Raw genomic sequence first — 26,671 nt, 5'->3', positions numbered from 1 at the left:
AAAGGAGAAAAGGGGTGACATTCCCCTCCCCACATCCCGAGGACTGGGCTCTGCAGGCGGGCGGGCGGGCAGTGTGCACATGGCGGCCAGGACCCTGCTCTCTGGCTCAGACTGTTGACATCTGAGAGCTGCCAAGCCAGACTCTCAGCAATGCTGGGGAGGGCGCAGCAGTGGCCCGAGGGCCACCTTGGGGGCCTGGCTGGCAGCGCCCGGTCATCTGCGGGGCCCTCCAGTCTGCCCTGGCCTCCATCTCCTTTGAGATCCAGGAACTGCATCTCAGCAGAGAGAGGAAGGAGAGAGGGAGAGGAAGTGAGGGGAGGGAGAGTGGAATGGAGGAGAGGAGGAGAGAGGAAGCGGGGGGGGGGGGGGGGGGGGGGGGGGGGGGGGAGGTGGGCGGAGAAGACATGCAGAGGAGGGAGAAGGAGGGCAAGGGAGACCCAGGAAGAGATGGATACAGCACAGAGGCCATGCTCAGACCACAGCAGTGAGAGACGAGAGCCTCCCTCCCAGTTCCCAAGAAAGAAGCTTCGGGAGAGGGAGAGAAATCGCTGGGGAGAAGGTGCTTGCGCGGGACGCCCCGGGACCCTAGAATCTACCTCCACCCCGCATCCACAGAGCATCAGGTCTGAGGGCTGACAGCAGCGGCCACAACAGAGCCAAGATTTCAGAGCTTCAACCGGGAAGTCGGCCCCTGCATCCCAGGGCCCCGCTGGCCCTGAGCCATCTAACCTCTGCCCCCAACAAAGACAGACCTGCGGGCCAGGGTGCGGGAGGGGCTGGGGGGAGCTGCAGCAGGGAATTCGGAGCCCCCTCCCCACAGCAGGGGGACCCGGTCCACAGCACCTCCCTCGGGGGTGTGGGGGGAGCCTCCAGGCATGGGTCACCCCCTCTTCCCCTCTCCTGCCTCCACTGCCCCTCCTGGATAATGGGGACAGGAAGCGGCAGCTCACAACCTGCCCACGTGCAGCCCACGTACCAGCCGCGGGGTTAGGGGTGGGGTGTCCCGGGAGGGTATAGACCTGTCAATCCTGGAAGGATGCCAGGAGCCCAGGCAGTGAGAACAAAGCTGAGGGGCAACAGAGATGGAGGGTGGCATCGGACAGGGGCAGTGCTGGGCTCGGAGGAGGCTCAGGGTCCCTCTGGGGGGAGAAAGGGTCGTCTATGCGTGCCAGAGGAGACGGACAGCCGGGTGTGGCCGCAAGCGGGCAGGGAGAGGCTTCGGGGCAGCTTTGGCCAGGAGCCTGGACAGGGCAGCTGTCCTAAGGAGGTCCTTCCCGGGAGCCAGGAGAGCCGAACAGGGGGCGGACCTGGTAAGAAATGCTGACCCCAAGCTCACCAGAGAACACAGGCAGGACGTACCTGCGTGGTTCCAGCTGGAGGAGGTGCGGCTGACACCTCCCTGCCGCAGTCCCTGAGCTCCAGGCAGGCCAGCCAGGGGCCAACCACTATGGGGACCCGGGGCACCGCCCAGGGCAGGCCCTGCCCTCCAGACGCTTGCAGGCTGACACCCTGGATGCCCCCGAGGGCCACTGGCCTTCCCCGTGGCACCTCTCACGTGAAGACGCCCTGGTGGCCCATATCTGATTTGCCCCCAAACAAGCAGGGGGGTGTGGATAGGTGATGCTCCCCTTACTACAGACACAGAGGCAAGGCTCAGACAGGTGTGGGCAGTGGCCTGGGGAGATGTGGGGAAGAAACTCCACCACCCATCGCCTGCCCACCATCACAGGCCCTTTGTCCTCAGGAGTCTCCTCCCTCCTGCCCCTGCAGCCTGTTTAGGGACCCTCCAGAGTTAAGTCATACTACGGGCCCCTCTGCACAAAGCCTTGCAGGGGACGAGCCAGAGGCCCACGGTGGCCTTTAAGGCCACGTCAGAACATCTCCACAGGGCACCCCCCACACACACTGCTACTCTGTCCCGGGGCCACCGAGGGCGATAACACCCCCCGACCGCCTCCCCTCTGAGGCTGGGCCAGGTGGGTCTCCTCTGGGCAGGGGAGGCGAGAAGGCCAGAGGATCGACAGCGCTTCCCCTCGGAGCAGGCGGGCCAGGGGAGGACCAGGCTGGGGGGCAGGGGGCAGCCGGACATCCCCAGGGCCAGATCTCAGCTGTGTTGCTGTGACCCCTGGCAAGTTCATCTCTGAGCCTCATCTGTAAAGCAAGGTGCACACCAGCCCCTCCCCATAAAGCCACCGGAAGGATCGAGTGACGCCGAGGAGAGGTGGCAGCTCTCACAAGGTGAGAGACGGGAGTCCCCACGTTGCCCTATGACCCTATGACCGTCCCCTCCAAGCGCCGAGGGCTTTAAGCTACGAGGCAGCCCCGGTTTCCCCCTGTCGGGTGGTGATGACCATCCCTGCCCCCGACTCCCAAGGTTGTTGTTGAGGATGAAGTGAGTCCACGCGGGGCATTCTAGAAATGCTCACACGAGTTACTCATAGGAGACCCATCCCTCACCGGGGTCTCCTTACTCTTCTCCCATTTGTATCTTGCTCACCAGGATTCCAACTCACAACAGGTTGGAAGCAGCAAACCAGAGGAACAGACAGCTGGCAGGAGGCAGATACGGAGGGGGTAGCGGAAGGCACCACCAAGAGCACAGAGGCAGTGGACACAGGTGCAAGCGGGAATAGGGGCCTCCAGTGAAGGGTAGGGAGCGCCGGGGACCCCATGTTGTCATGGCCCAGGACAGACACCAAGGAGAAAAGAATAAACACCCCAGCACACCCTGTTTAAGAACACAGTAGGGACTTCCCTGCTGGTGCAGTGGTTAAGCATCCGCCTGCCAGTGCAGGGGACACGGGTTTGAGCCCTGGTCCAGGAAGATCCCACATGCCGCAGAGCACCAAAGCCCGTGTGCCACAACTACTGAGCCTGCGCTCTAGAGCCCGCGAGCCACAACTACTGAGCCCACGTGCCGCAACTACTAAAGCCCGCGCGCCCAGAGCCCGTGCTCCACAACGAGAAGCCACCGCAATGAGAAGCCCACGCACCCCAACAAAGAGTAGCCCCCGCTCGCCACAACTAGAGAAAGCTCGCGCGCAGCTACGAAGACCCAACGCAGCCAAAAATAAAAAAGTACACTTGGGAATTCCCTGGCGGTCCAGTGCTTAGGACTCCGTACTCTCACTGCCGTGGCCCGGGTTCAATCCCTGGTCAGGAAACTAAGATCCCACAAGCCGTGCTGTGCGGCCAAAAAAAAAAAAAAAGAAAAAAAAAAGGACAGGACACTTGAGATACATCTCGGGGCAGGTGTCCGTGGGGACGCTGCCCACACCAGACACTGGTTTTGGTGTTTCTCACTCAGGCTCAGCTCTCGGGAGGCACCCCTCTGCCAGATGGTCCCGGGAGCCCACGTCTTTCTCCACAGGCCCAGGAGAAGCAGTCAGGACGCCCGCGTGGCCCAGCCCCACTCACCTCTTTCTTCTTCCTCGTCCCTTTGGACCTGTTGTCCTTGAGCTTCTTGGACTTCTTCTTCTTGGGAAGGCTCACGGGTTCCTCAGGGAAAAAGTCATCGAAACCTTCAAGGCCACCATCTTCTTCTTCTGGAAGAATCAGAAGGGGGAGGGGGTTACTCCGCTGCTTCCTTCAGGAAGACCCCCAGGGACACAGAGTGAGAGGCAGGGCCCGCTGGGACAGTCAGTTCCTCTTGCCACCCAACTGTGCCGGATCACGGCCACCCTGCCCTCCCCAGCCCATTCCCACCCCTCCCCGCCTTCTCCATCTAGTTCCCCTGCCCCAACCCCTCAAAGCCACCCCCAAACCCGCGGAGTGGAACCCCAGCCCCTTGGGCTGTGTCACATCACCCCACCTCTCTGGGCCTCTCCTCCTCTCAACCTGCAAAATGGAACAATAACCACCTACCCTGCTATGACAGTGCTTGGGAAACTGAAGCAAAAACAAACGACCAGGGCTTCCCTGGTGGCGCAGTGGTTAAGAATCCACCTGCCAATGCAGAGGACACGGGTTCGAGCCCTGGTCCGGGAAGATCCCACATGCCGCAGAGCAACTAAGCCCATGCGCCACAACTACTGAGCCTGCGCTCTAGAGCCCGCGGGCCACAACTACTGAGCCTGTGTGCCTAGAGCCCGTGCTCCACAAGGAAGCCACCGCGATGAGAAGCCCGCGCACCGCAATGAAGAGTAGCCCCCCCCCGCTCGCCACAACTAGAGAAAAGCCCGCGCCGCAGCAACGAAGACCCAACGCAGCCAAAAATAAATAAATAAAATAAAATAGATTTTAAAAATTTAAAAAAAAAACAACAAATGACCAAGTAAGAGGCCTTGTGGACATGGCTCCCCAGGGAGAAAGCAGCCCCACGGAGTCACAAAGCCATCTCCAGCTGGCCCAGGGAGGGGTCGAGGCCCACCTCCGCCCTCCAGAGGGCCACGGCGTGGCCAGGAGAGAGCCTGTGAGTGCAGGATGACAGGGACGTACAGGTCACATCCCCCTGGGACCACCTGGTGCCTTGGAGCAAGCGCCCGGGAGCTTGGAGGAGAGACCAGCGCGGGGGATGTCAGGGCTCCCCTTAATGGGGATTCGAGGACCACACTGCCCCCCGCTGCCTGGTCCCCACCCGCACCTGCCAGGCCCACTCCCCGTCACAGGTACCCGGACACACACAGCAGGATGCCAAACACACTCCGCTGGGCGCTCGGGACGATGTGACGGTCCACAGAGAGGTGGGTTTTCTAGAAGCTGCCCGCCTTTCCTGAATCCTCATTCCTTCACGCACTGGAAAGGCTGGGGGGAGCAGGGGGGTGTGTCACGTGGGGATCTTAGAAGAAGCTGCAGGCTACATGCTTCTTGCTGCCCCCAAAGGGAGCCCGTGGCTGGGGCCTAACTCCCACCCAGGAAGTCAGGGGTGAGAAAGGGCACGAGCCCTGGGTTCCTGGGACCAGACGTGGGCCCCAGGGCTGGGGGTGCGGAGAGCGGGAGGGCCCTCTTGGGGGCAGACGGCAGCAAAAAGACACCGCAAGAACAAGCCACCCAGACTAGAGCTATGCATCTGCCTGCCAGGGATGAAGGAAGCTTCCAGTAGGCACCGGCACAACCTCCAAAGAGTCCACAAAAGGAGTCCACAAGCCAGCCAGCCTCCACACCAGCAGCTTATCCCCCATCCCACGGCCTTCACTGCCCATGTGCACGGGGGTGGGGGGACACGACAGGGAGTCTCGCTCGGTCTGGGGTCTGCCTCGAGCGGGACCCCACTGTGGGGCTGCCACCCTGGGAGACCCTTAGGAGGGCAGAAAGTCCCAGGGCCACACAGGGGACTTTCATATGGGAAATGGGCAGTGTCCTCACTGAATCGGGTTTAAATGATAGGCCCCCAACCCCGCCCAGGAAGTCTAAAAATTTTAGAGTACAACATCCTGGCTGTTGAACGCGCCAGACCCACAGATGCTTGGACACACCCTGGGCGCTCCAACATCGCCCATCGTCCAGAGGGGTCCACCCCAGGGCCTGGGACCCTGCCCCCTAGAGTCCCCAGAGGGGAGGGGGAAGGCGCCCATCACCACACTCTGGGTGCGGCTAGAGGGCGCTGGTGATGCTGGTGGCCCAGTGAATGCCCGTCCCGCCCACACCTGGAGGGCCAGTTCCCACACGTACCACACCCCTACCCAGGGAAGGCGGGGGCTGCACCCTCTGTCTCAGCGCCCCTCTGCCCCAGGGCCCTCCTCCAGGGCTGCCAGGGGGCCTGTGGCCCTGCCCCCCAGGAAGCAAGTGCTAGCCCTGTCTTGTCCGGCCCCCCCAGGAGTCCACGGGGACAGGGCATGCCCAAGTCTCAGTCCCCTCCCCATCCTGCCAGGCAAACACAGACACAGAGAGAGACCAACTCCAGACAGGTGAGGGAGCTGCCATGCAGCTGACACGAGGGTGGCCTGAGCGCTGGCCTTCCCCGGGAAGCCAGCTCAGCGGTCCTGAATGGCAGACAGGCGCAGGGCTGAGGACAGGACCACGTGGTGGGCACAGATGCTGTGGCCCTGGCCAGGGCTACGGCCCACGGGGCGGGCAGCGAGGGCAGGCCCGAAGCTGGGTTTAACGTGGGCAGGCTTTGAGGGGAGCCAGGCTAGGGCAGCAGGACCCGAGCCCGTCCTGTCCCCTGAGCCCTGGCAAGGGAGAGGCAAGGATTTCGGGGCCAGTTGGAAACGTTCATAGGGACCCCCAGTCATCCTGGAGTGGAGGGCTCTGGGGACAGTGACATGGCTGGCGGGGAGCCAGGCTGACGAGGAGATGCCCGTCCACGCCTGCCCACTCTCCCACCAGCCTCCACCTCCCCCGGAGCTGCAAAGAGACCGCCTGGGAAAGCCACCCCCGCACGCTGGCCGTGCCCAGCTCAGTTATGTAACGGGCTCAGCTGATGCAACCGGGAGGGGGCCTCTCTCTCCCGCCTCCTGCTATCTCCCCACGTCCCCTGTCCCCTCAGCAGCGCAGTCCCCAGACTGGGAAGGCCAGCCCAGCACACGGTCACAGACTGACCGGCCAGCAGCACAGACCATGGATGCACAGGAGGCCACGGGAGGTTCTAGAAGGAAGCCTGGGATCTCCCATGGGCTGCGCCCCACCCTGCCTGGGAAGGAGGTAGGGGCACCTCTAGCCCTAACCCACGCCCAGGACAGGGCTCGGAGGAGAAGTCCTCAGGCCCTCTGCCCTTGGACAGACCCCTCCTCCACTCCCAGAAGACCTCACGGCCCAGGGCCATCTGTCTGGTTAAATCCCTCCTCCAGGGCCCTTCCAGAGCTGGCACACGACCACGGGGACCCCACCCTGCCCACCCCATCTTCCTCCCCCGCACGGCTTCTGGTGGCCCTGAGGACGCCCAGGGCTGACCTCCTGTGACGCTGCTCCCCGACACCCCCATGATTCCCACTCAGCCCTGCCCCCCTCCTCCCTCTTCTGCAACGAGCCCTGAGCTTCTTCTAAAACCAGACCTGGAGAGTCACAGCCAAGCAATCCTTCCCAGTGCCCATCGGCCCCTCCCGGAGCCCAGCCCTGTGCCTCCTCAGGGTACCCAGCCACCAGTAAGGCGGGAGCCCCCCCGCCCTGGGGGAGGGTCCTGAGGGGAAGCGGCCTCGAGACTCCTTGTCTGCCAGCTCCCTGCTGCCCCCCAGCCCTACCAGCCAGGCGGCCGTGCCCTCACGCACCAGCCCTGCCCCTCCAGGGCCCGGGGCTCCATCGACCCCCAGAGGGGCTATAATTAGGACCCATTAGCCCTGATCTGTCTCCCAGGTCTGGGGCAGGGCCGGGGGAGACTGCTTCAGAGATGAGACGGGGGACAAGGGGGGGGACGGCAAAGAGAGGCACCCGCACCTCCTGCTGCTTTCCCCCAGCCCCTCACCAGGGGCTGCACACACTCTGGCTTAGCCCTGCGGGACCCCCAGGCTGCTCCGCAGGCTGCAGCCCGGGCGGGGGGCGTGGACCCTTCTTAGCGAAACACCTTATAGCAGTGGAAGGACCTACCACCTGCACCAAGCTCGAAGCAGGTAGCATATGTTCGTTTATATGAATTCATCTACTCCACACAGCAACTCTGGGAGACGGTACTGTTATCACCCCCGTGTGCAGACAAGGAAACAGGCTCCGAGGATCTCATCGCTTGCCCACTTGAGTCTCACAGCCGGCAGGTGGCAGAGCCAGGATGGAGCCCCGGCAGGTGGCTCCCACCCCCAGGTGTGGTCCCCGCGCCTGCCCCTCCCTCCAGGTATAGGACCCTCCCAGAATTCAGACCTTCCCCACGTTTATTTCACAAGCATTTAAACAGCATAGCCCATGTGCCAGGCTCAGGCACGCCCAGGGGACACTGAGGTGACTCAGGCCGGCCCCTGGTCTGAAAGATCACCTGTGGTCCCTCAGGGTGGGAGGGTCAGGGCTAGTCCACCGCAAGTCCCCATGCTCTGCCCACCCCCTGCCCCTGTCCTCTGGGGACAGGGAACTTAGCAAACACAAGGTGATCAGAGCGAAAGAAAAACGTATGACTGTGGAAGGAAGAGGTAGGTTGTCTGATTCGGGGTGGCTGACGGATGTGGGGAGGTGCAGCCAGGAGCCGGATCAAGAGCTCCGTCACCCGAGTCCGGAAAGGTAAGCAAATCTGTCAGCGATGGGGACCCAGCTCGACGTCCACCATCCTCTCTGAAGCCTGTGGAGAGGGTCTCCTTCCATTCCCCCAAGCAGGAAACAAGACCACCTGGTGGCCAGGAGGAGGGACAGGGAGCTCAAGCTTCGAACCACCACCCCTTCCTGGCAGGGTGGCCCCCAGTCCCTTCTCCACTGAGCCCACTTCCTCATTCTTGAAATGCGCCGAGTACTGGGAATTCCCCGGCAGTCCAGTGGTCAGGACTCCGTGCTTTCACTGCTGAGGGCGCAGGTTCAATCCCTGGTCGGGCAACTAAGATCCCGCAGGCTGAGCGATGCAGCCAAAATTAAATAAATAAAAATGTAAAGATAAATAGGCTGAGGACTGCCTTTCTCACGGGGTGATGAATTAGAAACTGTGAGATGCAGTTTAAGTGCCTGGCAGTGGCAGGCGGGGCCCAGGGCCTCAGGAGGGCTAGGATGGCCAGGGCTGAAGGAGTGGATGGCGGGGGGAGGGGTGGGCTCTCGTTTGGCCACTGCTGGGCCAGGGGTTCTCAGGGCCACCCTAGGGCTGGCCAAGGAGGGGTCACCAAGACTAAGGTTCCCATCAGTCCTTGGAGTGCCCCCCACACCACAGGTCTCTACTGACATTGCTGGGGGGGGATTAATAATTCATTTATGACATTTAACAAAACCCAGACACTACCTCACTGGCATCTCATCAAACAAAACGTCAGTCCTGAGCACCACGGGCGGGCGGGCAGGCAGGCAGGTGGGGGCGGAGGACAGGGGAAGTTTTTACCCTAAGGGAGTGGGGCCTGGATAGAGTGAGGATGGAGGAGGCTGGGGAAAAGGAGGAAAGAGAGGCCAGGAGGGAGGGGACGGGGACAACAGAGGGAAAGAGAGGGACAGACAGACAGAGAGAAGGAAGGACTCGGGGAAGACAGCCTGACAGACTTGGAGACAGACGAAGGGATAGACATGGGGAAAGAGTAAGTGAGAATAAGAACAGGAAGGAAATAAGGACAGAGCCAAAGAGACAAGGCAGGAAGTCTCAAAAGTTTCACCTGCAAAACCCCCAGAAAGTCAGACACCGTGTACTGTGTTCAATACTCGCTCAGAGAAGACATGCAAGAAATCTATGCTGGGTGGGTGAGTGGATGGATGGATAGACAACTGGATGATGGATGGATGGACAGAGAGATGAATGGACCGATGGATGGATGGACTGGACGGATAAATAAATGGATGGATGGAGACTGGTTAAGATGGATGGATGGAAGGAAGAAAGGAAAGAAGGGATGGAGGGAGGGAGGAAGGAAGGAAAGGTGGACTGGACAGATAAAAACGGATGGGTGGATGGATGGATGGAAGGAAGGATGGATGGACAGATAAATAAATGGATGGGTGGATGGATGGATGATGGGTCAATGGATGGATGGATGGAAGGAAGGATGGATGGAAGGAAGGAAGGACTGGACAGATTAAATAAATGGATGGGTGGGTGGGAGGATGGATGGATGCATGATGAATGGGTAGGATGGCTGGCCAGTGTATGGTGGGTGTACTGGTTGGTTTTGTGGTTGGATGGGTAGATGTTCTGGTGGGAGGGTGGGTACGTGGGTGGATGGATTAACAAGTGGGTGGGTGACTGAATGAACTGATGAAATGATAAATCACTTTAGAATGCGGTGACTACCCCACAGGCCAAGCCACTGGGCAAAGGCTGCTATAACCGCTTTACCTCCCTCCTCTCGGCAAACAGTATTAAATATGACCAGGCTCCCCGGGGTGCCCCGAACCCACATCTCCCCAACGTGGGGGGAGCTAACTAAGAAGGCACAGACCTTCAAGAACCGTGGCTCTCCCTCCCTCCTGGTCCCTGGGCCCACAGAAGCCTAGATGGGCTAGGGGGACCTGGGCCAGTCCAGTGCCAGAGTGGTCACACTGTCTGGCCTGGAGAGAAGATGGGCTCAGCAGCTCTAGGAAACCCACCCCTCTGTGTGGGACTGAGGAAGGGCTGGGCCTACAAGGCAGGGAAAGGGCCTGGGATGCTGAGGCCCTCTCCTCCCTCCCTCGCTCCAGCCCCTCTGGCCCAGGCTCCCAGCCCCCCAGCTTACTGGATGAGGGCGCACGTCTCAGAAGCATTTCCTTGGGGAAGGCAGGCCAACTGCTCCCCTTGGACGGTGGTAACTACAAGCCACACTTCGCTGGGCCCCTATTACGTGCCGGGCACTGTGACCTACTTGTTCCACGTGCACTGCCCCATCAGTCCTCATCATAAGCCCTCTATGAGGTTGCTGACGCCGCAGCCCATTCCACAAGTGGGGACACTGAGGCAGAGGAACTGGGTAGCTTGCCCGAGGTCAGCCACAAACAAGCAGCAGAGGCGGAGCCACCTGACTCTTGAGCCCTCTCTTGGACTAGCCCTCTGAACGCCCAGGGGAATCTGGCAGCTGGGCACCTCCCCCACCCCCGCAAGCAGGCTCAACCACCCGCCTCAATGCCAGAGAGCTGCCCGACCAAAGCCCGGGCGGCAACGTGAACGCTGCTGAGGGGGGTGGCGGACGGGCAGAGTGAAGACAGTAGGCCTGACAAGGACTGAGTCCGCTGCGGCAGACTGAAAACTTAGTGTGACAGCTCCCAGCACACCGGCTCCCCCATCCACAAACGGCCACCTGGGGGACCTGCCGGCCCTACAGCCCTGTGGGTCACGGCCACGAGCTCAGGCTGACGGCTGCAGAGAGGCCGCAGTGGAGGGTAGGGGGCCAGGCGGCCAGTGCTTCAGGAGAGACACGAGGCCTAGGCCGAGGCTGTCATCACGTCCAAAGGCCAGGGTGACCCAGGGACCCCCCAGCCCTCAGACACTGAGACCACAACCCTCTCTCTAGCACCCACAGTGCTAGGTGCCGGGCACAGTGGGTGGTCACGGGAGTCACACCCAAGGCGGGAGCCCACGGACACAAGTCAGCTGATGATAATATTCCAGGGAAGCACTGCGAAGAAAATAAAGCATTAAAATGGGCCTGAGAATGACAGGGGTGGGGCTACGCTGGAGCCAGGAGCTGAGACCTAACGGGCAGAAGGAGGCAGTTGTGAGCCGAGGAAAGCTTGGGTCTGGCAGGGGTCATGGCCAACGTTCAGGGCAGGATGGAGCCTGGGGGCTTCCAGAAGCATCAGGGAGGCCAGAGTGTGAACAAGGAGGTCGGGGTGGAGATGAGGGTGGAATAGAAAAGGGACTTTGCAGTCAGTCCAAGCCGTGGGGGTCCGGGTTTGCTTTGCGTTTTCAAAGGTGACCCTGGCTGCTGAGCGGAGCGTGGTCGGAGAGAACTGGTTAGGAGGCTCTAGAGGGGACCAGCCGGAGGGGACCAGCGGAGGGGACAGTGGTTTGGACCAGGGACACAGAGAGGAGCTGGCAGCTCGGGGAGGCTCAGGACGTGCTCTGGAGGTGGGAGCCCCTGGCCTTGCTGAAGGACAGGCTGCAGTCTCTGCTCTGCGGGACTTTGGAGGCCTTCCTAGAGGCCCTGGGGCCAAGCCCACCCCCCCACGCCCTGCCCTGGAGTGACAGGTGCAAGCAGGAGGGAGGAAAGGTGGTGGGCAGGCGACTCGGACCCAGGCCCAAGTGGAGTGAGCTGGGTGCCCGCCAATCTGGGGACACCTTCCCTGGCCTCCTCGCCTCCCCTCCCCTCCAAGCCCTGACACAACCAGGGAGAGCCAGAACGCATGGGAAAGGGGGACAGGGGACCCCATCAGGGGGTTGGTGAAGTCCCAGAAATAAGTCTGTTCACGAACGTTCAGCTGTCCACTGGCCCCATCAGTGCCACAAAGGGCCACGCCCCGAGCACCACTCACTGAGCAAGCCAGTGACCAGCTTTACCAAGGAGCCAGCTTCCTAAGTAGAAAACAGCCATGGGTTTCAGTGCCTGTGCTAGGCCTCTGTGTTCCCTTCCGGGAAATGGGCCTAATTCCCTGGACCCCAGCACGTAGCAGTCAACTATTGTCCAAGCAACTCCACCCATGTGTGGCCACCTCACCCCCACTCCCCTCACCCCAGCAGGCTCTTCGCAAACTTGGCTGCACTGTCTGAAAAGCAGGGTGAGGCCCCAGTCACCCTGTTAAAGCAAGCAAACAAGTGAGCAGGGGAGGAGACCCCCCAGTGGGCATGGCCGCCTGGTGGGAAGCCCCTCAGTAGGAGAGGCAGAGCAGAGAGGAGCTGCCGCCCCTGGGTCCTCCCCTTCTCACCTCCTGCACACAGGAGTTAAGGTGCCAATCTGTGGAATATGCTCCCCCCTGGGGCCAGACAGCCCACTCCAGGGCCAGGGAGGGCTCCGGCACCGCCCACAAGTCCCCCAGGAGCCCAGGAGGGGCCATGACTCGGTGCGGGGAAGCTGCGATGTGACAGAGTCCCCCAGAAGGGAAGGAGGAAGGCTGCTTGACAGGGTGAGGCCCTGCCCAGCTGTGCCAGGAGGGGAAACGTCCCAAACAAACGGTGAGCAGTTGAGTAAAGAATGATCCCGCAAGGCTACCCCTGACGCACAAGCCCTCTTTCTGCTGAATTCTGGAGACGGGTGGCAAGGGCAGGGGCGGTGGCCCTGCGAGTCGGGCCCGGAGCCAAAGCAGGGTGGGCTGGGAACGCCACTAGCCGGGCGACCGCGGGCTGGAGGCGCCGGCAGGCGCTAGGGCGCGCCAGGAAGACGCCGGCGGCCCGGGCAAAGTGCTTGGGAGAGGCAGTCACGGCTCCCGGCGGCCGGGTAAGGGGAGCGGGAGTCCGAGCCCGCGCGCCTCACCCCGGAGCTTTCGTGGGCCCGGAGGGAAGCCGCCCCAGCCAGGGCGCTCGCCCTCTCCTCTAGCACGTCCCGTCCTCCGCCCGCTCCGGGCCCCACCCAGCCCACCCTGGGGCCGAGACCGGCCGGGTCCGGGTATCTGGTCCCTCCTGCCCCCGCCCGTCCCCGCGAGGCCAGGGGTGCGCGGCGCGGGGCGAGAGTGCCGAGTGCGCGGCACCAGCAGCCGAGCGAGATTCCCGCCCCCTTCAAGGGCACGCGGGCTGACCCCCGCGGCGCCGCGCCCCCTCCCCGCTTCGGGCGCCCGGCGCAGGCCCCCGGCGGTCCTCCGCCCGCGCCGCGGCCAGGGTGGCCCCTATCGTACCCGCCCTTGGCGGCCCGCGCGCCGCTCCCCGCCGCTCGCCCAGCCCCGCGCCCTTGGCCGCGCGGCGCCAGCAAGGCGGGAACGCAGCCCGGCGCCCCTTCCCGCGCGCCGCCAGCGCCGCCCGCGAGGTCCGGCCCCGGGGCCCCGCCGGTCGCCTCGTCCCCCGCCGCCCGCCCCGGGCGCAGCCGGCGCCCCGCTCACCTGACATCTCGTCCTCGTTCTCCATCTCGTCCGCGAACAGCCGCGGCAGCTCCTCCTCGGTGCCCAGCGGGCCCCGCATGCCCGGCGCGGGGGGGAGGGGAGGTGGGCGCCCCCCCTCCCGCCGGGCGCGGTGCCAGCCTTAACCCGTGCGCTGCCGGACGGGCGCGCGCGGCGGGCGAGGCGGCCTCGGCGAGAAGATGGCGGCCGCCTGCCCCCCCACCCCCCCAAACCTCCACTCCCCCGTCTCGACCCCCTTCCTCTCGGCCGCCTTCGCCCCGCTCCCCGCAAAGCCCGGGTTGCTCCGCCCACCGCGCCCCGCAGCCTGAGTCCCGCAGCCGGCCGAGGTGGTGGCGGCAGCGCCGGCGGCAGGCAGCAAGAAGGGGGGGGGGCGGGGGGGGCGGCAGACATGCCCGGATTGTGACGTCCAGTCTGGTTGCTGTGGCAACCCCATCCCATCGTTCCGGCAGCGCGACTAGTTAACAGCAGAGAACAAGTTGGGGGGACTAGTCCTGAGACTCTGGGTGCGGGGTGGGGACAGGGCGCTCCGGCAGGGGGAGCCGTCGAGGCGACCACGCGCCCGGGGACCCGACGGCCGAGCTGGGAGCTGGGACTCGGGTGGGCCGGGCCCGGTGGGAGGCGGGGAAACGCCGGCACGCGTACCCCGGCAGGGCCCAATGCCGCTGCCGCCCCCGCCCGGGAAGGGTCCCCAAGGGCGCGGAGGCGGGGTCCCCGGGGCAGCGGGCAGCGAGCTCCAGTACTCCGCTCACACGCGCCGAGACCCTGGTCGCCCCGCACCGGCCGCAACACGCTTCTAATCCCCTTTCCAAAGAGGATTCGAAGAAAAATGTGTTCCGCACTTGGGGAAGGGCCGCTCTGGAGACAGTGGGTCTGATTCCTCCAGAAAAATCTGTACAGGCTGGCTCCTCCCTCACCCCATCGCGCCCCGCTCCCACCGCACACGTGCCCACTTCCAAAACGCGCCTCCAGGCGGGGTCCGCTTTAAACACATCCGGACCCCCGGGGGTGATGCGGGCTCTGCGTTCTTTGTGCCCAAAACTCCGCGCGGAGCGGGAAGGAACCGCGCCGCCAGCCCTCGGTTGTTAAAGGTGAAGATGGAGGCCGAAGCCCACGGGAGCAAGACTAGAATTTTAAACACGCGCCACCAGCATCGGCTGCAGCAAGTCTTAAAGCTACTCTACGAACGCAAAAGTTTCAGGGGCGGGCTTTCTACCCATAGAAGAGCCAGGAAAGGGCGGGCGCTCTCACCTCACTGCCTGGGGCCAGACACGTTTGGGGGAAGCCACTGGAGACCCAGTCATGCCAAGGACCCTCAAGATCTACCTGACTTGGGAAGCCCAAAGCAGCCGGGAGGAGGTTTCCTCTCTGGCACCCACCCCTCTGGTATTGGCTGAGCACCCGCTCCATCCAGGTGGGCATTCACCTGTTTCACCAGTACCCGAGCCACTGGCATCACCAGGAGGGCTCTTCCTTCCTGGGGACTTTGAGGAACCAGGAGAGTTGTGGGTGCTTGGCAAGGGCCCCTAGTGCAAGACCTCTTGGGGAGGTGGCCACAACCCACTCCACAGTAAGTCCAAGCTGTGACCTGAAGGTGATGGATGGCATGGGGCGGGGGAAGCTGGGAAAATATGCAGCACGTTTTTCCTCCCCTTCCGACCTAGTGAATTACCAGCAAGCCCCAAACCACAGCTCCTCTGCAGTCACGTTCGGGAGAGAACAGTCCAGCCTCCCAGAAAAAGCGCAGGGCACTGGGAATCCCATCTCCTGGATCCCTTTTAAACCACATTAGGAGAGATGTTGAATCTGCCCCGAGCAGGTGGCCTGCAAGGGCCAAGGGAAGGGCAACAGGGAAGCGGACTAAGAAAGCAAGGGATCCTCCTGGCCTGAAGCTGTATTTCACCTCCTGGGCATGTAGCTGAGGGAGCCTCAACCACTGAGGCTTTAGCAGGCCTGCATTTTGCCTGGCAAGGCTGCCTTCCTCTTTCCAGACCTCCTGTCTTCCTGAATGTTAACCAGGAAAAGACCCTAAGCGCCACCAAACTGCCCACCCCAGTCCCCAGCCCTGCCCCCAACCCCTCCCACATGGTGGAATGAGTTCAGGACACTTCCACAGGTCCCCTGTCCCACTTCAGAGAAACTGTGACCTACAGCATTTCCCATCACCAGAGAGCCCACCACACACGCACCATTAACCTTGGCTCCAGTTCCCAAGGTGAGGTTAAGTCAGACATCATTCAATGAAGAACAGTTCCAACTGCTTAATTTGGCAAATTAGAGTCGAGATGTTCATCACTCATAATCCTCTCCCCGTCCTTGTTCTTGCGATGGCTGCAGCTAGGTAACAATACTTAATGACCAAAACCAAAGCAAAGCAGAAACTGCAAGGGCAGCAACAAATGGATTTCTGCCTAGCAATCTCTAGTAGTATTTAAAGGAGAGCGTTGATTACTGTTAAACTATTAAATATACATTTTAATAACAATGGACCAAAAATGACTGCTGTTAAAAACAAGCCCCAGGGCTTCCCTGGTGGCGCAGTGGTTGGGAGTCCGCCTGCCGATGCAGGGGACACGGGTTCGTGCCCCGGTCGGGGAGGATCCCACATGCCGCGGACCGGCTGGGCCTGTGAGCCATGGCCGCTGAGCCTGCGCGTCCGGAGCCTGCGCTCTGCAATGGGAGCGGCCACAACAGTGAGAGGCCCACGTACCGCAAAAGAAAAAAAAATAATCTGCCTGCCAATGCTGGGGACACAGGTTCAAGCCCCAGTCCGGGAAGATCCCACATGCCGTGGAGCAACTAAGCCCGTACGCCACAACGACTGAGCCTGCACTCTAGAGCCCGCGAGCCACAACTACTGAGCCCGCGTGCCACAACTACTGAAGCCCGCATGCCACAACTACTGAAGCCCGCGCGCCTAGAGGCCGTGCTCTGCAACAATAGAAGCCACCGCAATGAGAAGCCCCCGCACCGCAACGAAGAGTAGCTCCCGTTCGACGCCAGTAGAGAAAGCCCGCACGCAGCGACAAAGACCCAACACGGCCAAAAATAAATAAATAAAATCAAAATATTTTAGAACAGACCTATAGATTGTCAAACTTAGGGAAGTCAGTCAGCCAAATTTCATATATCGCTTATATGTGGAATCTAAAAAAATGGTACAAATGAACTTTACAAAACAGAAATAAAGTCACAGATGTAGAACACAAACTTATGGTTACCAAGAGGGAAGGGGAGGAGATAAATTGGGAGACCGGGATTGACACACCACTACATATAAAATAGATAACTAATAAGAACTTACTGTATAGCACAGGGAACTCTACTCAATACTCTGTAATGACCTATACGGGAAAAGAATCTAAAAAAGTGGATATACGATAGGTATAACTAAATCACTTTGCTGTACAGCAGAAACTAACACAACATTGTAAATAAACTATACTCCAATAAAAATTCATTTAAAAAATCAAAACTATTTTTAAAAATATATTGGCTCTGTCCAAGGTTACCAAGCAGAGGCCTGTCCCCTTGGTACTGCCAGATCTGTAGTTGTCTCTTGTCAGGGACCCACTTCCTAGGGATGTGCCCCCCTCACAGGAAGGGGGGCCCGCACAGGGCCCTGCTTACAGCCTTGTGAAGTTTGGGGGTAAGTCAGCAGAAGGGCCAGGCAGCAAGAGGAAGGAGAGCAAGCTTCCAAGCTCCCCTGAGCGTGTCAGTGATGGACCAGGGGACCGTTATCACCATACTGGGGTCCTGCTCACCTTCCAAGAAACCAAGAGACCCCTAAAAAGGCTGAGGCCTAAATACCCCAAAACAGTCTGTAATTTTGACCAATTGTCTTAAAATATATTTGATGTGATCCAACTCTCCCACTTTCCCCCATCTGTGACACCACCGTTTCCGAACACCTCTGTGCCAGGCACCGCTTACCAGCCAGCACTGGTCTATTTCACCACGTGGCTCGTCCCAAAATGCCAGGAGGATGACACTACTCAGAAAAGCACACCCCCACCACGGGAAAAGCCACAGAAAGGGGTAGCGGGGGCTTTTGAAAGGAAAGCAACAAAATTAAACCTCAGATGAGAGACAGTGTTCACCCAGCTAAGGGTGAAGCCGTGCTGGATTTGGAGTCAGCTGAGAGCAAGGCTGCACCAAGTTCCTATTTCACTACCTTTATGCACTTAAATCTCAGCTTGAAACGCTCCAAGACCCAGTCTCTTCCTGTGCCTTGATCAGGCAGGTGAAATGGGTCTGAACTGTGGCTCGGCACAGCTGGGATAATGGGTGCCGTGTAATTCAAGTTCACGTCACGTATCCATCAGAAAGTCATGTGTTTGCCAAGTTATTCTCCGGCTCTGGGTCTGAAGAAATTCTACATGGAGAGTTCGGTTATAAGTCAACTCCAGAACCTGAGGCACCACGGCATAACTAGGGTGAAGAAAGTGGGAATAAAAGACACATGTTCTTCTCAAACTTAATGAAGTCCAAGGTCATTGTTGGTACAGCAATTCATCAGTGAGGACAAACAACCAATTTATTGTTGCTAAACAGATTAACATGCCAATCCTTTAAAAAAAAAAAAGCCTTGTACAATAATAGTAGCCATGCGTTAGCCACTTTAATATAAAATGTGATCAAAAGTCAAAATACAAGAGTTCAAAAGGCATAGAAAAACCAAAAAGTTTCAATTTTATTACAAGTTTTAGATTCTGGGAATAGTTTTAAAAAAAAAAAACTTATATGCTAATTTCAGCCCAGGGCTAATTTTTTTACAACCAAACTAAGAATTACTACAAGGGAACATCAATGCAACAAACAAGTAAAATTTGCAAACCCAAGTCACAAACTTGCTAACAAAGTTAATAATCATGGTAATGGACAGCACCAAAGAGCAACTGATGCCTCAGTTAAATTTGAAAGAAACAATGCCTTCTCTAGGGCAGAGAAACATGCAAACAATTCTGCTTCAAGAAATTTGCATAGAAATAGAAAATGCTAGAGCCTTTACCACAAATGAAATTACAAAGCCTCAACATGTTAAATTCAACCCAAGGAGCACCAAATGTTAAATTGGAGCCAAGGTATGACTCAAAACATTTAATTTCCAGCTATGCAACTAGCAAGATCACAAGAATTTCAGGTGTGGAAAGGCACCCTAGGCAAGCTCTTGAAAGACATGAATTTGATACAACGTAACCTTAAAACAATGCAGACATTCCTGTAAAATTTAAATTTTAGAGGGCACCATAAGGCATCAGGATCTCTTCTCAAAGTCACTCTTGATATTGTCAGCAACAATCACATCTTTATGATCTCATTGACCTTTCACAGATCTCTAGCCTGTACACGTACAGCAGAACCCCCAATATCGTGGGAAGCCCTTTCAGTTTGGCCCTGCTTAACGTGTTTGTAGAATGACTTTTAAGCCCAGCCTTGGCCTAAATGGTGTGAAAGGGACTACTCCCTGGGCATCTCAAGACTTCTCTTCAGCCTGAGCTGTCTCCCAGGCCCCTCTCTTCCACACCTGCCCCCGGGGTAAGACTCCAGAACTCTGGGATTCTGAGCCTGACCCCAGGCAACCTCACCGACACCCACCTTTGGAAGCTCCACTATTCCTCATCTCCAGCTCCCCCTGGTGGGGTTCAAAGTGACAGTTTGGTGCAAGGACTTGTAGAAACAATGCTTATTTACCAATTCGTATTTTGTAGACCTTTCCTTAATTGAACACCTGTGACTTTTACAGTCGCTCTCCAGACCCTTTCCAGAGGTGTAGTAGAATATGCGAAGCAAAAGGACGTTTTATTTCTACAGGAAGAAAAAGGATTAACATACATAGTAATAACTGTCCATCAAGAGTAATTTGTAATCAGAAAATGAAGACAAATGCCCCAGAAGCCTGCATTTTACCGACACTGCCACTTTCCCAAAAAAAGAACCTCAGAAACAAGTCACTGGATCTGCTTTCAGTGAATCAGGAGTTCCCACATTTGTATTCCTCAGTCTTTGAGAAAAGTACCAGATGAAACTGACCCACCCCTTTTTGTGTAAAATAGTAACTAACTGAACTCACATCTCCACGCCCTCATCCACCTGTTCAATGACAAACAGTAGTCAGTTCCCTTGAAGGAGACTTACACATTTTGGTATTTCTACCAAAAGAATTGAAATTTTCAAGCAGAAAAAAAGTTTAATTACAAGTAAGTGAGTGGCAGCCCAAGTGAAGCCCTTTTACTATGATTTCCAATTTTCTGTTCAATCCACACTGCAGAGATACAAGGAAAGCCACCATTTTGTTTCCTAAATTTTATTTAAGAATTCATACAAAATACTCCAGATAACTGAGTTTCAATCCTCATCTTCCTCCTCTTCTTCATCTTGATTAATCTGGAAGTAACGTAATTCGTAACTTTCTTTGCTGTTAGCAACTACGCGTAACCAATCACGGAGATTATTCTTCTTCAAATATTTTTTGGTGAGATATTTCAAATACCTGCAGAGAAAGAACACTTCAGAACTGCACCAGATACAAGGCCTTCTTAAATTCTGAAACACTGTAACTTTTATGAAACCCCTGCATTCAAAGTCATAACAATTCAAGGTGTTTTCCCATGGTTCAAAAATGGCAAAGACAGGCAAATATCAAAGCCAGCCAATGCTCTAACGAGAATAAACATCAATCACATTTCATCTAACCTGGACATAAAAATGAGAACAGATTAAGATGGGACTGCTGTCCATGAAGCAATAGCCCTCACCTATAAAATGGTTTTTAGCGACCACTAGGGAAAGAGATCAAGGTAGTAATTTGGCAATTAAGCACACAATCTAAGTACCTTTTATTGAGAAACCGCTGGATTTCCAATGAGCTCCAAGTACTTCACCTCACTGACTGAAACCTGCCATTGAGGTTGCTGGGTTACTGGGACCGGGGCTGAGGGCCGTGTCACTCACACTCACACACACACGCTCACTCCTGCTGCGTGACGCTCATCTCCCAATGCCCCCGCCCCGGCAAACGTCCTGACCACGACTCTGCAGTGAGAGCACTTGGCCTCTCTAGTCCATCCACCCAGCGGCTGCCTTGGCCTGAGCGAGCTCAGCAGCCAACCCTGCACAGCGCTGTCAGCAAACTCTGTTCACCTAAAGGCAGCGATGCCTCTTGTGCTCAAAAGAAAGCCTGCAATCCTGTTTCATCTCTCAGCTGTCTGCTTATGAGGCCCTGAGGTTTATCTATTCTGGCATCTTCCCAAAGCCATAAAGAGGAATAGAGCGCCCAGCAAACCCACCACTGGGCAAATTAACCTTTCCAGACCTCAGATTCACCCTCTGTAAAACAGGACTCGTGATACTTAGCATCTCTTCAGACTGGTACAAGGACTAAATGAGATGCACAGGCAAACTGTGGCACTTTAGCCAGGACCCAAATATTAACAAACCAACAAACTCAACACCTCCAAGAAATGAACACTGTTCAACTGTCTTACTTACGCCAACAAAGCAATCTTCACAAAGATGTGAAGATCTCAGTTCAATTCTACCCACTTTTCCCTACATAAAAATAAATCAGTTTGTTAGTTTCATCTAAAAAGTATTCTTTTTTTTCCATTTACTATTTCTACTACATTGTATTCAGGTGACATGGTTAATTCAAAAGTTTAGGTGGTTTGAGTGTTTTCCTAATAGAATGTTGGGGGAAGCTAGGTTAAAAGCGCTTCCCTGAGAGCTCTGCAGAAGCCCAGTGGGGTGGGTGTTAAGCACACCCTGGAGGCCCTCCAGTTGCCCCATCTCTCACTCTATCAAACTGCCTTCTGCACAAATGAAATAACACAGTCAGGCAGAACAGGAGTAGTTCACTTAGCTTTAAAGTCATCTCTTGGCTGTTTCAGTTAAAAATGGAAGCAAAAGGGACTTCCCTGGCAGTCCAGTGGTTAGGACTCGGCGCTTTCACTGCCGAAGGTGCTGGTTCAACCACTGGCCGGGGAACTAAGATCCCGCAAGCCGCACAGCACGGCCAGTAAATATTGGTTAATTAATTAAACCCTATTCTTTAAATAAATAAATAAAAATAAAAGCAAAGGCTTAACTATAACCAACTTGTCCTAACACTTCAAACTTCCTACTGTTTGATTCAGTTTGATTAAACGCTCCTAAGAATTATACGCCAGGTTCTGGGCTAGGAGCTAGGTATAAACACGTCCGATTCCGTAGTGACTTGTAACGTGTTTTTAACCTCATTCTCAAAACAAAAGACATAAACATATAGCAGGGCAAATGAACTGCTGTCTCCAACTTAAAAAAATTGGCCCACAGGAATTAACAGAGTGGCTTCAGTCTAAACTGAGATTTCAGATCCCTCATCTAATTACAGGAGCATTTGGAGCGGGGGGGGGAACCATAAACTTAAAAATGAAAGCTCTTCAACGTCATCTAGAGGCAAAGGAAGCAATATCTTCACTTTTAAGAACACAGTCTAAGCAAGTCCGAGCATCTTTACTGCTTGAAATACTTCAGCCTGTGAAAAACAAAACTGTAAAAATCTACTAAGAGTTGAATACTTTTAACTACCATAACATTCATCCATTCATCCACCACCCCCTACACTGGACACTGCTCCAGAGGTTAACAGAGGTAACCACAGAGCAGATTACTCAAGGTGGAGTAACATCCCTGGCCAAGGTGGGGGTGGGAATCTTAGTGCTAGGATGCAGGCAAGAAACGCTCATCTCTTTCCCATACCTTTTGGAAAAAGGCACCTCGGAAGTTACAGTGATCTTGCTTTTGCTTCTTTCGATTGTTACAACACCTCCTCCGAGATTCCCAGCTTTTCCATTCACTTTGATTCTTTCCTGAAGAAACTGCTCCTGTAGAAATCATCAAATTGACCAGTTCACCCATCTCATTTTCTTTATACTCCTAACTCTAAGCAAATATAGTTCATTAAATGTTCAATCTTAAAAAAAAAGAAAATCTTTGGCCAAAGATCTGAAATCTAGGAACAGCAATTAGAAGATGGTATTCAACTGTTTACGTATGTAACTGAAAACATCCCAGCATGAACATACATGACTAATCCCACACACATGTTCAATGTGCCTCTACACCATGCAAGGCTCTGACTCCTGGGTCTCGGGAGAGAGTAGTCAGGAAACCCAGGCCCAAACTTACAAGATACAGGCAAAGTGACAAGCAACTTCTGGACCTCAGACATATAAAGCACTGTCCTCTGTGTGATAAGAGAAAATAGGTCTTCGATCCAGCAGAAGGAACAAAAACATACAGTGGCCAAAACAATTACAGATCTGCTGAGGGGCCACGTGCACCATCACCGAACAGCAGAAGGGACAGTGGCCTAGGAGCCCAGAGATGAACTCTGGGCAAATCCCCGTGGAAGCCTGGGCTGGTCATTCACTTCCATGGGTTTCAGGAGTCTCTGACCGAAAAGGAGGACTCTTTTTTGGTTTTCTTGCTATTGCAATGCTACGAAGTCCCTTCAGCTCCCACTCCTACAGTCCTCTATTTAAAAACTCCAATACACAATATGTTAACTGGCGACAGGTCGGTGGCGGGGGGGGGGGTGATTAGGTCAGAAATCCTGACCTTTGCATCTCAGACTCATAAATGACTCGTGTTTTCTATCCTCAGGAGGCGTCTAGAAGGAAGACAGTCACATACACAGATGAGTACAGAGGGAGGAAGGGAGAAGGGAACATCCCAGACACAAACTGGAAGAAGCCACAAGTTACGAGGGAAAAGAGGCCACGGACAAAAGCAAGAAGTCATTGGCTGGAGAAGGAACTAAGGAGTCAAGTGAAGGACTTCTTGCAGGACAGGCCAGGACACAAAAGGCATCTACCAGAGGGTAGTGAACTACAGGTTACCCGAATTCCACGCTTTGTAAGTAGTGGCTGTAAGCCAAACCTTTAATTTTTTTATTTGAAAATTATTCTTGTTGTAATGTTTATCTTGCAGTAGTTAACCTTCTGGAGACTAAAGAGAAAATGTCAATTTAGGGTTCTGCACAATATTCCTGAATTCCCCCAAGCTTGGCTATCGGAGAGGAAAACAGTAAAATGCCACAACCAAGTTGCAGAGTCAAAAAGGTGACAATGAGGTTAATTTTTCTAGACTTATGTGAAATAGAGGAATATTGGGGAATGGGGCCAACATGAGGGTAAAAAATCTGTAATGAGCAAGGCCTAAAAAAAACCAAGCTCCAATTACAAATCAGCAAACAGGATATTCTCACAGAAACACTGAAGCTCTGGTGCTTAATAAAAGAGAAAACTCAAGGAGATGCTGCCATCTGTCCAAGGCCCCAGAGCCAAGCATCAGGCCCAGGTCACAGGCACCCCCTTGGCCCTGAGGGTCAGGGCCCACAGCTTACACTTAAAACACACTCAAGTGCAAAGGTTTGCCTGTTTCCTAGTAAATTTTAAGTAAAATCATTTTTGGAAACTGAAGAAGACGACGATGAGGTAGTTCTCTGGCACTGATGTGCCAGAGCGCATCTCCTTTACTCCTCACAACTGCTACACAGGAAAGCAAGGGTGAGAAGCAGAACTAGACAAAGCTCCAGGGTCAAACAGTAGAGCCAGAAGAGCAGAGTAGCCGGGGCCAGCCAGCAAGCACGCTCCAGGAGGTCTTCTCAGCAACAACTCAAAGGGTTCACTACTGCCCAGGGTGACATCAAGGGTGTTAACTTACAAAATTGGCCGCATCCATGATTCCATCTTCTACAGGATGGGTACAGTCAAGAGTAAACTTCAGGACCTGCTTCTTTTTTTTGCCCCCCTTCACCACAAGCTTTTTCTAAGAAAAGTATACAAATGATAACAGAGATGAAGGCATAACCAGTCCAAAAAAAAAAAAAAAAACTCAACAAAAGCAAAACTACTAGCATCGTAAAAGTACACGCAAATACAAAAACCATGAAACTGTGTTCCCCTGCAAAGGCGCCACGAGTGGACGCCGGATCACACTCAAGATGCTGCTCTACAAACCTGGGGTCATGCCCTCTTGAAGGGGAAATCATGCTAGCACTCCTGACCCATGTACACTTTCCAGCCTCGCCAGTGTCTATGAGCATGAAGGTCTGTTAGCTTATGAACTACAATAAAATGAACGTTTCCTCTTATTTGCCCTAAAATTTCCAAAATAAAGTTAAAGGAATACTCATTTGTTTTCTTCCAGGATTAAGACAGAGGCATGCACATGCCTTGCGGACCCAAAACAACTTTAATCTGCAACAAATTCGTGTCCTCACTTTCCAGACTCGGGTCCTGATCCAGTTTAGCCGTTTTCCCTTCGTCCTGTCTCATCTACCTTCTCAGGACAGCGACCAGAACTACACATCCTAGCAGCCCGTCTAACCCCAGCTGGGACAAGGATAAAACTAAAACTTGGGTTCTAATTATAACATTAATGGCGACAATTCCTGGCCTTTTGACTGATTTCATCTAGCACTTTCAAAGCACTAGTTTAACTGCAAGATTCAAGCCTCTTCACTCTCAGAAAAAACCTCCTATGATTCTTCTCCGTCTACAAGTGTAACACCGTTAAGAAAAGCATTTGGACAACCTACTTACCCGCAGGTGCACTTGAAAAAGCCTTTCAGAATCTAAATAGACTTTTCCAAGAATCCGTCTTACCTCTCATGTCTCAAAAAACTCCACCTAAAACCTGTATTAACTGGGTCAATTGTTCAAACATTCAGCTTTCAACAAGTCACTTTCCCCCCCCCAACACGTCTTCCTAGTAACAATCAAAGGGGCTGCTTCAAAAATCTAGCCCCAGAAATATACAATCAGCAAATAAAAGACCTGCCGGCAATGCTCTCCGTACCTCCCACCGTGGTTTCAAGCCAAAAGCATACACACGCCCAGAAGCCTTACAAGCCCACCCAGGCAGAAAAACGGAGAGGAGCCGAAAATGTTCCCAAGGGCGTCCCAGCAAAGGAGGAGGGTAGGAAAACTTCCTCCCAGATCTGCAGCCGGAGTGACGCGAGGGCGCCGCGCGAGGGCCCAGTCCCAGCCTGGCTGAGAGCGAATGGAACCGGGCCCTCCCCCGACCCCTAAAAGGGGCTGTAGAGCTGCACCCTGAAGACTGAACTTCCTCCGCACACGCGAAAGGCTCCTCTAACCCGGGCCTCCCTCTGAACACAGGCCGGCCACGCCACCTTCCGTGGACCTTTCCACTGGTCACCGAGGGCGCCGGGTCCCCTCCTTCCCCGCCTTCCGCCCAGGTAACCAGGCCCAGGCCTCGGCTGCCTCACGCCGGCCGGGCTCCAAGGGCCGCTGACCGACCCAAGCTGCAGTCTCAGGCTCCCAGCTCCCCGCTGGCCGCGCAGGCAAGGGGCCCAAGCCCAAGCCGCGGCCTCCGAGAGTCCCGGGTCTGCCCCTCACGCCTCGGGCCGCGGCCTCCTCCGCCCACAATGTGCGGGGCCCGGCGGCCGCCCCAGCCTGCTCCGGCCGGCCTGCTAGCCCGGCCCCGGCAGGATGCTGCAGAGAGCCGTGCACCGCGAGCCAGGCAGGGGCCGGGCCGGCGAGGCCCACGTGCCTCTCCCCAGAGCCGAGGCCTCACACGGAGCCATACTAACCACTGGCGCCATCGCCGCAGCGGAGGCAGAAAAGGAGTTGGGTGAACTACGCAGACGCAAAGAGTCCGCAGCGCGCAGAGCACGCAGGGCTCAGGCCGTACTAATCGCTCTGCCACGCCCCACGGTCGCCACCATCTCGCCCTGTACTGTACGCTCGGGGAGCGATTTCTTTTGCCTGAATGCAAAACCTGTCCTCTCACCCGTCCGGAGGATTGCAGGGGGAGGGAGGCAGGGTGGCCTGTCCCACTGCGACGGATCGGAGCGGGGAGCCATACTAGACTACCCCAAGGAGAAATAAAGGGGTTCGCTCTACTTTTGCAAGTCTTACAAAGAAAAAAAAAATTAAGGAAATTCAATAAACCATAAATTACCAGCTACTGGGATGGGAGTCGAACTCACTAACCTGGGGAGGTGAGGCCTAATTTGGGGTCCTAATGCCCGAGAGCCCTTGGCTTCTTCCTACCTAAAGCGCCCAGCCTGGAAGCTGGTGCCGGGGGTGGGGGGATGGGGGGATGTCTCCCTGCGCTAGCCCTCTTTGCTGCGGTCAGGTACACTCTCCACCACCTCAAGTTCAAGCCGCCCACACTCCGATCATCACCTCCTAGCTTTCCAGTTCATCCCTTCTAGCTTCCCAATTCC

At 56.0% G+C, this 26,671-nt stretch overlaps 2 protein-coding genes across 3 annotated transcripts in view; both read right to left on the bottom strand.

Annotated features, from left to right (window-relative positions):
- The window catches only part of CHD5 (chromodomain helicase DNA binding protein 5), a 65,599-nt gene extending 52,004 nt beyond the window's left edge, over positions 1-13,595 (bottom strand). For both annotated transcript variants that reach the window (XM_033844214.2, XM_073796901.1), the window contains exons 1-2: positions 13,420-13,595; positions 3,418-3,545 (exon numbers count right to left, since the gene is read on the bottom strand). In XM_033844214.2, coding sequence (XP_033700105.1) covers positions 3,418-3,545; positions 13,420-13,498 — 207 coding nt within the window. In that variant the 5' untranslated portion in view covers positions 13,499-13,595. The remainder of the gene's footprint in view (positions 1-3,417; positions 3,546-13,419) is intronic.
- Positions 13,596-19,725: 6,130 nt separating this feature from the next.
- Positions 19,726-26,059, bottom strand: RPL22 (ribosomal protein L22). The gene is made up of 4 exons (XM_004312484.4): positions 26,033-26,059; positions 24,142-24,246; positions 22,174-22,298; positions 19,726-19,927 (listed from the first exon to the last, which is right to left on the bottom strand). The coding sequence occupies exons 1-4, from the start codon at positions 26,042-26,044 to the stop codon at positions 19,783-19,785; spliced, it is 387 nt and encodes a 128-aa protein (XP_004312532.3). The 5' UTR covers positions 26,045-26,059; the 3' UTR covers positions 19,726-19,782.
- Between the last annotated feature and the right edge of the window lie 612 nt (positions 26,060-26,671).

Source organism: Tursiops truncatus, chromosome 1 (genome assembly GCF_011762595.2).
Source record: "Tursiops truncatus isolate mTurTru1 chromosome 1, mTurTru1.mat.Y, whole genome shotgun sequence".
Lineage (NCBI taxonomy): Eukaryota > Metazoa > Chordata > Mammalia > Artiodactyla > Delphinidae > Tursiops > Tursiops truncatus.
The sequence above is the reverse complement of the archived record's forward strand: the minus strand, read 5'-3'. Positions and strand labels throughout refer to the sequence as shown.